The sequence below is a fragment of the Ursus arctos genome, chromosome X (assembly GCF_023065955.2).
Source record: "Ursus arctos isolate Adak ecotype North America chromosome X, UrsArc2.0, whole genome shotgun sequence".
In the NCBI taxonomy this organism is placed as follows: Eukaryota; Metazoa; Chordata; class Mammalia; order Carnivora; family Ursidae; genus Ursus; species Ursus arctos.
In genome coordinates this window covers 96908379-96921252 of record NC_079873.1, presented here as the reverse complement: position 1 = coordinate 96921252, position 12874 = coordinate 96908379, and the positions used below count along the sequence as shown (strand labels likewise).

Genomic DNA, 12874 nt, shown 5'->3' with positions numbered 1-12874 from the left:
GATGGCATATGTAGGTTGGTTACTGCTGTTTGCAATAGAAAATTCAGGTCTGGTGTTTACTTAGGGGAAAATGGAAATAGCTAAGTTAGACAGCTTGAAATTAATTTGGAGGGAAACATTAATCATTTCTGTCTGGACCATGTTTCTGGCGAACTAGGACCTCTGGCCAGCAATAAATCAGTTTTTGTTTCTTGGGGGGAGCAGAAAACCAAAGATGGTTTTTGATTGTAGAAAATTACAATTGTTATTGAGTTTTATATCTGATATCAGTGACAATTCACAGGCAGTACTTCATGATGCTGCTTCTTTCAGGCAAGAACACTTAGTTTCTACTCCTTGGATATACTGATATGCTTTACTAGGGATGAGGCCAGTCACTTAATACAAGGGATTTGATTATCTGTGATTTGACGGGGTGGATGCCTTTTCATTAAATGAATCAACAAAGTCTGATTAAAATAAGCTGGCCCCTGTTTTCCAGGACAAATACTGAGAGGATGTAGAATTCTATTGATTTTTTTTTTTAATGAAGCAAAATGTCCTAGGGGGAGTTTTCTCTGTATAGTATGTCCAAATACGGCCGGGAGTGAATACTTTGTCATCTTTACGGCTATCAATTTACTTTTCTGACTTTTCTCATGTTGCTTTTCTTTTATTTATTTATTTATTTATTTATTTATTTATTTATTAAAAAGATTTTATTTATTTATTCGACAGAGATAGAGACAGCCAGCGAGAGAGGGAACACAAGCAGGGGGAGTGGGAGAGGAAGAAGCAGGCTCATAGCGGAGGAGCCTGATGTGGGGCTTGATCCCATAACACCGGGATCACGCCCTGAGCCGAAGGCAGACGCTTAACCACTGTGCCACCCAGGCGCCCCTCATGTTGCTTTTCTTTTAGAAGCAAATATTCAAGTGTGACTGTAACAGGGGGCATATGTTCTCTCATGAAAAAAAAACAAAAAACAAAAAACCTTTGCGTCTGTCCATCCGAGCACTACACAGAGCCAACATGGTGATGGTCTCTTTTCCAGCTGACTGCATGAATTGTCTGCGATTCCAAGCCATGCCAAAAGAGCTATTTAATCTTGACTTTTTCAGCTCCTACTTACCAATGTGTGAGCATGTAAAAAAAAAAAAAGCCCCAAAAGGAAACATTCATAAAATATAGAATAAATGAAGCATCAGGATTGTAATCTCTAGACAATTTTATTTCCTAATCAAAAATATTATCATTTTTTAAAGTGGGCTTTTTGTCTGATTGCTATAGAGCGAGTTTCTATGACTAATACTAAGCAAAAGCAATCTGAAAGTTGTGACCATCTATTTAGAGATTCCATTTTCTTAAGCCATTTAACGGGTTTTACTTATAAAACCATTCTTCTCAGCAAGTTGGGAACTTTATACATACTATGAGTTATCAATGAATAATCCAGAGCTAAGATTGCTTTCCTTCTCTTTTGTACAAGCTCTATAACACCTGAGCGAACATAAACTACTCCGTAGTATCCTTTTCATCCTTTTACCCTTGTCTGTTTTCTTTGTGCCTAAGACACAGTCCCTGACACTTGTCTTAAAATATTGCATAAATGAATTTCTTGCCTCTACCCTTTACCTGCTAAGTCTAAGGATGGCAAAGCAGTGGCCAGGCAGTTATGAAAATCAAAATTTGTAAAAGTTCATTTAAATGTAGTGGGTGGATTTAGTACATTGAAAAAAATTTGAATCATCAGGGAATTGCAAATCAAAAGCACACGAGATATCACCTCACACCTGTGACAATGGCTAGATTCAAAAGGACAGGAAATGAGTGTTGGCAAAAATGCGGAGTAAAGAGAACCTTCTTGCACTGTTGGTGGAAGCAAGCTGGTGCAGCTACTGTGGAACACAGCATGGAGGTTCCTCAAAATATTAAAAATAGAACCACCATGGGATCCAGCAATTCCATTTCTGGGTATTTATTCCCAAGGAAACAAAATCACTATTGCAAACAGATATCTGCACCTCCATGTTCAGTGCGGCATTGTTTCCAAGAGCTAAGACCCGGAAATAATCTAAGTGTCCATAAACAAGTGAGTGGATAAAGAAAATGTGGCATATACATTCAGTGGAATATTATTCAGCCACAAAAAGGAAGGAAATCCTGCTATTTGTGACAGCAGGGATGGACCTCGAGGGCATTATGCTAAGTGAAATTAAGTCAGACAGAGAAAGAAAAATACTGCTTGATCTCACTTAAATGTGGAATCTTTTTTTTTTAAAAGATTTTATTTATTTATTTGACAGAGATAGAGACAGCCAGCGAGAGAGGGAACACAAGTAGGGGGAGTGGGAGAGGAAGAAGCAGGCTCATAGCAGAGGAGCCTGATGTAGGGCTCGATCCCGGAACGCCGGGATCACGCCCTGAGCCTAAGGCAGGCGCTTAACCGCTGTGCCACCCAGGCGCCCCTAAATGTGGAATCTAAAAAAAAAACCCTGAACTCATAGAAACAGAGAACAGATTGGTAGTTGCCAGAGATCAGGGGGTGGCAGGTGGGGGGTAGGGGAAGGGGGAAAAATGGGTGGAGGTGGTTGAAAGGTACAAACTCCCAGTTATAAATAAGTCCTGGGGTTGTAACGTACAGCACAGTGACTATAGTTAACAATACTGTATTGTATTTTCAAAGTTGCTAAGAGTAGATTTTAAAAGTTCTTATCACAAGAAAAAATTATAACTACAGCGATGATGGATGGTAACTAAAGTTATTATGGTGATCATTTTGCAATATATGCATCAAGTCATTATTCTATGTACCTAAAACTAACAAAATGCTGTATGTCAATTATTTTTTTTTTAAAAAAAAGATTTTACCTCTTTATTTGACAGAGACAGAGCACAAGCAGGGGGAGTAGCAGGCAGAGGGAGAGAGAGAAACAGGCTCCCCGCCGAGCAGGGAGTCAGACACAGGGCTTGATCCCTGCACTCTGGGATCATGACCCGAGCCGAAGGCAGATGCTCAACCGACTGAGCCACCCAGGTGCCCCTGTATGTCAGTTTATCTCAATAAAAATTTTAAAAATTATCCTAAAAAAATTGGACTGTAAACCCTAACCCTAATATCACAGGGATTGTGACCATACTCACTGAAACATATAAGAACACCTGATCTGACCATGGGACAGGATGCTTTAAAATGGGACTGCCCTGGAAAAATGCAGCATGTATACTATAATCACTACAGCTACAGAATACCGCTTAACTAGTGAGTGGCTTAAACGAATGAACAAATTATGTTTAACTCAACTTTTCTAGAACGTACCAATTGTATAAAGTCAGGGCCCACTTGTATTATGTTCTGATGCAACTCATTTAGGGTGGACCTGACTAGGTGATACAGAATGTGTCTCTTCTCTGGTCTATGGCCCCTTTGTTCTCCCTTATTCTATTCTTGCCAGGGAGGATGTGAGGATAGGTATGTTGAAACTATGAGAAAAGAAACAGTCACACCCTTTCCTTTTTAAGGGTAAGGCCTTGACTCTACATTGATTCCTTATCTTGATCACAGCGATCCCATAGCTATGGTACGTACATACTTTCACTATATAAGGAAGGAAGAATTTAAAGTCTGTTTCATACCTGAATCAATGCACTGAGGGAATGGTTACCTAAAATATACACTTGAAGGATCGTTTGTGTTACATGAATAACTTTCCTGTTATTTATCTGTTTTAATTCCTGATTTTTAAATAATAGGATTTCTAGCCATAGGGGAACACATGTGAAAAATGTACACTCTAAGCGTGACTTTCTACCTTTAATATTCTTATCTTGGTTTCATGAAAATGAGCAACTTAGGTAATCTAATTATTTTTAAAGACACTTTTCCAGGCAGGAAAGCATTTCTGTTCAATATACGTATAGGCAACACGCACTCTGTATTACAGCCCAATTCACTTGGGTTTACTGAGATTCATGAAACTTATTAACACAAAGCAATCACATAAATAATGTAAAATCTAATTTTCTGTTTCAGACTATCAATCTTCCTTACCTATTCCCACTGCCCCCACTCTTTGCCCGACTCAGGTTCTTGTAATATTGTCAATTGTTATGAGCATGTTACAAATGAAATTCATTAAAACATTAGTTAACATTCCCAAACCCTGGGTTTTAAAAGGCCTCCTTCTCAACTGCTTCTTTATTTGCAAGTTTAGATTTCAAATGCAGCAGGACCTGCAGTTTGGTTTTTAGCATCGTTGAAATGCTTCTGAGCAAAGACCACTTGATCACAGGCTGGCCGTAAATATATAAAGGCCATACTGAGACGCTGTGAAAAGCTGGCCTAGGGTTTCTGCATGCCACGGAACATTACCTTTAGCGGTGCATTCTTGGCTTCAGGGAATTCCCTTTCATCTAGCCTCACCCAGCGCTGAATAAACTGCTGAACCATAGGGTTTTCGTTGTTGACAATCTGGAATCCGGTAATGTTGGCTCCCCCATGCATGACCCTTTCTAGCAAGATATCGGTAAAACCCTAGAAAGAGAGTGAAAGAGAATCACTGTGGGAGGTGGTTGAGTTCTTACCATATTTGTTGGTTAGAAGGCTAAGGAGGAAATGAAAGGTCCTTCCTCAGGATCACTCTTTAATAATCAAGAAAACCCTGAACACGGTGTTATATGTCAATTACATCTCAATTACAACAACAACGATGACGACAGATACAAACAAATGCTGGATTTGGACTAATTCTTAGGGCACTATGTCTCTGAAGCTATAGGCACGGTGGAGAAAATATGCATTCTTTCATTTTGGTGCCTATGTCTTTAGTATAGCTGCTGCAAGGACAAACACAGGTGCCAACTTCAAGCAAATGTTTTGATTTGTTTCCTTTACCTGTATTTTTAGTCTTTCTTCACGGAGTACAAATACAATGCTTCATGTAACTGGGAAAGTGTTGAAATGTTTGACCCTAACTAGAGGTTTAAAATCTTTTCTCCAGCTTAACATGCCAAGCACAGCAGATTGCTTCAGATTCTAATGATGAGTACTTTCAACATTTGTGACTTACAGAAATGCCAAAGAGCGAAACTGACAGCTTGGTTGTAGATGACGGTACAAACCCGAGGGTATGTCTCACGTGTGTTTATAAACAAGTCTCGACATCTACTTTAGATCACCCACCATTTTCTTCTCTCGCTCTGGTTACCATCTGGTGTCTCTGTCACCTAAGCCTCCTGAAGGAATCTCTTCAGGTTCACACCGAGCCATCTCCACCTGGGTACCGCCAGCCCCACTGGGCACTGCTCTCTTCTGGAACACTTCTCCTAGGAATTGCGCTATTTCTGCTGGATGCCTGGCTCTTGTTAGTTGCAGTGGATGCATTTAGGTCCTCAATGGGCTGAAGCCAACATTTATATTCATAAATGGGGAGAATTCTTCCTCCCTTCTTTAGACTTGAAAATTTTAATATAAAATTTTCAAATATATAAAAAAGTTGAAAGAACTGTACAGTGAATACCCATATAGTCTCAGCTGGGATTTCACAATTAGTATTTTTCTATCCAGCCATCAATCCATTCCATTTTTTGGATGCACTTCAAAGTAAGTTATGGACATTAGTATACTTCACACCAAAAGACTTCGACACGCAGGTCGTTGACTAGAGTTCAGTGTTTGCACTTTTCTTTCTTTCTTTCTTTCTTTCTTTCTTTCTTTCTTTCTTTCTTTCTTTCTTAGGTAAAATTTACATCCAATGAAATGGACAAATCTTAAAGGTAGCACTTGATGAGTTCTGATAAATGCATACACCTGTTAGTCCTCTAAAGTTTTCTTTTTTTTTTTTTGCATTCCAAGTTTTTTTAAAAAGATTTTATTTATTTATTTGTCAGAGAGAGAGAGCACAAGCAGGGGGAGTGTAGGCAGAGGGAGAAGTAGGCTCCCTGCTGAGCAAGGAGCCCAATGTGGGACTTGATCCCAGGACCTTGGGATCATGACCTGAGCCGAAGGCAGATGCTTAACTGACTGAGCCACCCAGGTGTCCCAGCATTCCAAGGTTTATTGATGTATAGCAATCATATAGAAAGGTACACATATCTTTAAGTATATAACCTGATGTGATGAATTCTCACAAACTGAACACAGAAATGTAACCAATATCCAGAAGGGCCCTCTCTGTGTGCCTCTCTAGTCACACCCTTAACCCCACTTCTTTTAATTCACCTTTCTTTATATTTTAGTGAAACAGCTTTTTCACTTACTACTCGCAGCCCTTTCCCTCTTGCTTTCACAAGTGGGCCTTGAGTCCATGGGGACTGGACAAATAGTTTGCATCACTGAGTATAATTCCTTCTTTCTGATAATCAAAAAAGCAAGGAGACATATTGGTATGAAGTCTAGTAGAGGCTCCAACTGGGGCTTAAGCCTATTACCAAACTCCTCACCCCCACCCCCTGACATAGACACAAATAAAGAGCCTAGGACAAAATTTTAACAAATGGCTTTAATTCACTCACTGTGCCAAAATGTATTTGTCAGTTAACAAGTATTACACAAGAACATTGACCAACTGCCCACCTGCCTGCTGGCGGGGGTGAAGAGTGGGCCCTCTGATGCTGTCCTGTCTTAAAAGCCTGGGCTGGACAAGTGGAGATCCTTTCCTTGAAAGAAGGGGGTTGAGAATGCTTCTGCCCCCATCCTCATCTTCAGGGTCAGTGGCCACAGCACGCACTAGGAAGCAGGATCTCTTGTGCCCCTCACACTTTGATAAGCATCACACTCGTGTTTTCCTAATATCCGTAGCATGTTAAAGGGCAACACAGAATTAACAAAAGGGAGAGAGAGAGAATGGATCCCGGAACTCTCACGTCTGTCTTAAGGCATAACAGCCAGCACTTTAGTCTGGTTACTCACCATACCGCTTCCTTCCAGAAAGATGTTCCCTCACCTTTTCTTGGCAGGGATACTAAAGGGAGGGGTCTAGCTCAAATTTACCTCACCAATCACACCCACTTACTCCCAGGAGGCTTCATTCTGTCACGTAGGCCCCATAAATTCCTGCTTGCGTATCTTCCCCTCCGATACACACATTGTAATTTGAAAACATCTTTAGAGGCATACTCTGCACTCATCTTTCTACCACACAGCAACCATACCACTGAGGACCTAGAAGTTTCTCAGTCAATCCACGTTTTATGACAGACATGCCTGGGAATGAGTTCTGGCACCCCTGGGACTGGAATCAGCCCGGCTGTCCTCATGGGATGAACTGCACCCGCAGCGACACAAATCAAGCCGGGGAAGGTCACCTCAGACTGTTCTGGCTGGAAAGACCCGTACAACACTAGCTCCTCCCAACCGCCCGCAAGCCTTATCCTTCCACGTGGGCAGAAGGCACTAACGCGGCCCTGGGGACAAAATGGAGAGAGAGGCGTGGTAGAAAAAGAAAGGAGGTAACAGGTATTTAGTGAGAGGAGATCTTGTTGTTTAAGGGCAAGAGTTGGCTGGCTTCTGGTCTCTGTAATCTCTTGCATTCTACAGCTGAATGGCGTCTTGGCGCCCAGCATTTAGATGCAGCAACCCACGTCCTTGAGCTTGAGACATTCAAGGCTAGATTCTCCCTAAACCCTCTGAAAAGACATGAATACAGCTGAGCTGACCAACAAATCTCAAGGAAGTAGACGGGGAAAAGGGAAAGGAGGTGAATGGTAGAGAGGGGGCTGTAGAGAAAGTGGTTCTGGCTGACAGGCCCAAGTTGGTTGACTCTTCATCATCCTATTTCTGAAACTCTTTTTAAAAAAAGAATTTTCTTTTTGTATCAAATATTGCTAAATCCCATGGTTCGTGTGGCCACCGACAGTCCCCAAGATTATAAAAACTAAAATGGTCAGATCTTTCTTTTTGAAATGGCAACATACCCAACTCAAGTTTGAATCTAAATGCCAAGTACCTCTACGCCTGCCGTAAAAGGCTAATGTGAAAGAAATGACCCCTAAACAGATAAAATGGGCAAAGAGATGACATAGGACAGTGATGACCAATGGGAGAAAGGAGGAAGTTAGGAGAGAGGAGCAGAAAGTGCCCGACTCTTAGCCGCCCTTCAGTTCTGCTCGATTGTTCTAAAGCACGTCCTGTTCTCTTTCACATATTCCCATTGTAGTTGTGGGTAAACACAGTCCGTGACGCTTTGAAAATCGAGGCCTGAGTCTCTCCAAAGCCTCAGCAAAGACAGTAAGTCAGCTGACCGGACCGCCGAACCTTCAACAGACAAGTGATGCTATGAACAAATGGGGGAAAAGAGACAAATGGTAGGTACGGGGGCATCAGGGTACAGATTCTGGTTTTCTTTCTCCACTTACCTTTTAACTTTAAATCATTATTCTTGCTTATAACCTCTTGCTAGATTTCCTTTTCTGAGCTTCTCATCTACAGTCCTTGAGTTTGGAAAACTGAGGACAAATGCCCTAAACTCTCTGTTAAGACAGTAACTGAACAGATCAGACCACTATAGATCCAGTAAGTAACAGCAGAAAGGAGGAAGGGGAGCATGAGAGCCTGGGGGATGGTAGAGGTTGGTCGTTTCTGGTCTGGCTTTTCTTGTTACCTCTCAGTGATCTTTACTTGAAGTCTGCCACCCGAGCTCTGCGCCTTGGGGGATTTTGATCCCCTGTCCTCCCTAAACCTGATAAAAAGATTCTCCTTTCCCCATCTCATTGTGATCTACAAGTGGGACTTGCCATTCTGTCTGGTTTTTTGTTTTTGTTTTTTGAGAACTTAAGTCTCTGGCCTCCCTGAAGCCTTTTTAAAATTGCCCACACAGCTTTTATCACCCGAAAGCCACTAGGTAAAAGTGGAGAAGGGAAAGGGCAAGGGTAAGATACAGAGACAGATTTTTAGGAGAGATCTACTTTCCTCCTAGTCCCCCATGTCCTTCTTTCCCATGATCACCAGCACTGGGTGATGGCTACCCAAAATTTGCTATGTGGGGAATTTAGAGTCCTCAAGTGCTTAAAACTTCTGGAAAAATCTAATGACTCAAAACAGATGAAAGACCAAATGTGAGACAGGAATCCATCAAAATCCTAGAGGAGAACACAGGCAGCAACTTCTTGCTAGACATGTCTCCAGAGGCAAGGGACACAAGAGCAAAAATGAACTACTGGGACTTCATCAAGATCAAAGCTTCTGCACAGCAAAGGAAACAATCAACAAAACTAAAAGGCAACCTATAGAATGGGAGAAAATATTCACAAATGACATATCAGATAAAGGCCTAGTATCCAAAATCTATAAAGAACTTAGCAGACTCAACACCCCAAAATCAAAAAATCCAGTCAAGAAATGGGCAGAAGACATGAATAGACATTTCTGCAAAGAAGACATCCAAATGGCCAACAGACATGTGGAAAAATGCTACACATCATTTGGCATCAAGGAAATACAAATCAAAACCACAGTGAGATACCACCTCACATTGGTCAGAATAGCTAAAATTAACATCTCAGGAAACAACAGGTGTTGGCAAGGATGTGGAGAAAAGGGAACCCTCTTTCACTGTTGGCAGGAATGCAAATTGGTGCAGCCACTCTGGAAAACAGTATGGAGGTTCCTTAAAAAGTTAAAAATAGAGCTACCCTATGACCCAGCAATTGCACTACTAGGTATTTATCCAAAGGATACAAACATAGTGATTTGAGAGGCATATGTACCCCGATGTTTATAGCAGCCATGTCCACAATAACCAAACTATGGAAAGAGCCCAGATGTCCACTGACTGATGAATTGATAAATAAGAGGTGATGTATATATACACAATAGAATATGACTCAGCCATCAAAAAGAATGAAATCTTGACATTCGCAACAACATGGATGGAACTAGAGGGTATTATGCTAAGTGAAATAAGTCAGTCAGAGAAAGACAAATACCATATGACTTCACTCATATGTGGAATTTAAGAAACAAAACAGATAAATATGGGGGAAGCGAAGGAAAAATAAAATAAAATGAAAACAGGGAGGCAAACCATAAGAGACTCTTAACTCTAGGAAATAAACTGAGGGTTGCTGCAGGGGGGTGTAGGGGTGGGGTAGTTGTGTGATTGGCATTAAGGGGGGCACTTGATGTAATGAGCACTGGGTGTTATATGCAACTGATGAATCACTAAATTCTACCCTTGAAACAAATAATACACTATATGTTAACTAAATTGAATTTAAATAACAAATTAAAAAAGAAAAAAAAAACTCTAAGGAAATATGGCTCAAAAAAAAAAACCTAAAGAAGCAGAGTTAGGCTTTTAACACCCAAACCCAAGAAGTAAAAGAGGGAAGAGATGGGGTTGCTAGGGGTGGGGAGTGGCGGAGGAAGGCGTCCTACATGTCTGCCTGCCAGCTGTCAAATTTTTTTCCACAGCCAGCTACCTCAGACTCCACCCCTGAAGCTGGTCACTTTTTATCATGTGACCTTTTCCAGAAAGTTCCATTCTCACTCCTCCATGACAGAAACACACATAGGGTGGGACACAGTTCCCTCAGCCAATCGGCTCTGAACCCTCCTCCTGTCACATATACTCTTAAGTATTCCCACTCAGGCTTCTCTCCGGCCCACAGGCCTAGCCTCGTCTTAAACTCCATTTCTAACTTGGTCCCCTGAAAATGTCTGTGAGTAGTAGTACCATGACCAGACAGCAATACATGCAAATAGATATGGATTTTTAAAAAATTATTATTAGAGAATTCTTGTCTTTAGAAAAAGTATAAGTTTGATTACTAATTTAAATATGTGATAAAAGAGTTCACAAGGTTTTGCTTTTTAACTCGCTCTGTCAAACTAATTGACATTTAGTTTAAACTTCTTTAAGTCTTTTTAGTTTGTTCTGACTTTTGTTTCAGGTTTTAAGTGCCTGACCGAGCATGTTTCCCAATGGCAACTGCTCAAAAAAGGACAGAAAACCCATATACTTTTATTTAATACACGTATTTTAGCATGTCTGACTCCAAAAGAAATTTCTGTGTCATGAATTCTATTTTCTCACGGAGCTTCATCTGCTATTAAAAATTATGCATTTTAAAATAACATATTTTTATCAAAAATAAAATGTGTTCCAGTAGATTTCTTTGATATTTTGTGTGTGTGGGGGGGGAAGATGGCTCATTTTGCTGAAGCAGGTTGCTGTTTTATAGCAGCTGTTCTATCCCTTTGCTGAATCAGAGCAGTTCATTTTTTGCTTAAAAACCGGTTTCGCCTTCTGGCATCTCCCATCCAAACAAAGATATTAGAATTTCTTCTTTGTTTTTCCTTTACATTTTTTCCCATTTTTGATTTTGAGTGTGGAGGTAGATAGTCATGATTTCTCATCTAGCTGGCCTCTGAGAACCTACTTTTTCTTTCTTTTTTTTTAAGGTTTTATTTATTTATTCGACAGAGATAGAGACAGCCAGCGAGAGAGGGAACACAGCAGGGGAGTGGGAGAGGAAGAAGCAGGCTCCCAGCAGAGGAGCCTGATGTGGGGCTCGATCCCAGAACACCGGGATCACGCCCAGAGCCGAAGGCAGACGCTTAACGACTGAGCCACCCAGGTGCCCCGAGAACCTACTTTTTCAAGAGATGACACTTATCATACATAGTACCTCAGCCAAGGAATTTGTTACATTTTGAGGCTGTAGAGTCTATAAAACAAATTAACTCTCGTTTTCTTTCGAAATTTTTAATTTGAGTTCACTTTGAATGAGACACTAATGAGTCTCCAAGTAGAGCCTGTCTCATACTCCAGCACCCCTTTCCTAACTGCCTGCTGATTAACTTCCATATTCCCTGAGCATCTTAAAAAGAATATGCCCCAAGGAAAGTTATTATAGTCCCTCAAAATCTCTTCCTCTTCCTGTATCCCTTCTTTTAATTAATGTACTTTAGGCCTACTGGGTCAGTGGGTGTGAGGCCCACGCACCTGTATTTTTATACTCATCAAGTGACTTCGAAGCACAAGGGGCTTTGAGAACCACTGGCCTAGATTATTGTCCTGGCTTCCTAGTTGGTGCTCTGAAGTCCAATTCTGTACCTCTCCAGTTCATTCTTCACGTAATAAATTTACCTTCCTGGGACGCCTGGGTGGCTCAGTTGGTTGAGCACCCAACTTTTGATTTTGGCTCAGGACATGATTTCAGGGTCCTGGGATCAAGCCCGCATCAGGCTTTGTGCTCAGTGGGGAGTCTGCTTGAGATTCTTTCTTTTCCTCACCCTCTGCCCCTCCCCCAACCACGTTTTCTTTTGCTCTCTCTCAAATAAATAAATTTATAAATAAATACATAAATTTCCCTTCTTAAAATACCAGTTAGAGCATAATATTCCTTATCTGAAATTATTGCAACCATTCCCTACTTTCTACAGATGCATTAACAGCCAAATGTCTTGACTTGGCCTTTGAGAATTTCCACTTGTCTGTTATTTTCTGCTCCCCTGGCTCATCTGTACTGCTTCCTTCAACACACCTCAGGCTCTAGCCATATCATGCTCTTTTGAACAGTGCTACCTTTGTGTGTTTTTTTCCTTTGTCTAGAAAAGGGCCCCTGTTTCATCACTGACAGCTCTGGCTGTCTCTACTGAAATTTCATTCTTCAAGAACCATTTCCACTACTAAAATAATGACCAAGGAAGATCAATATCGAATTTGTCTCTACAATCTCTATACCAGGTAGTAAGAGGGCCCATTTGTACTCCTTTTTGGCCAATTATTACATAGGCTCTTGCACATTGTTGACTGCTTATGGGCTTTTGTCCTCCTTCATTACTGCATGCCTTCCCATACCTTCCATGGAATGAGTATATGTGTATGGTCACAGCATCATTGCTAAGTGACTCCAAGGTTCCCAATTCCCCGCTGGACTAGGTAGAATTTCT

The 12874-nt window shown here is 41.0% G+C and overlaps 1 protein-coding gene across 3 annotated transcripts in view; it reads right to left on the bottom strand.

The window, feature by feature from the left end:
- Positions 1 to 12874, bottom strand: part of GRIA3 (glutamate ionotropic receptor AMPA type subunit 3) — a 273921-nt gene that overhangs the window by 89383 nt on the left and 171664 nt on the right. For all 3 annotated transcript variants that reach the window (XM_057314146.1, XM_026520521.4, XM_048213511.2), the window contains one exon: positions 4352 to 4513. In XM_057314146.1, the coding sequence (XP_057170129.1) occupies positions 4352 to 4513 (162 nt within the window). The remainder of the gene's footprint in view (positions 1 to 4351; positions 4514 to 12874) is intronic.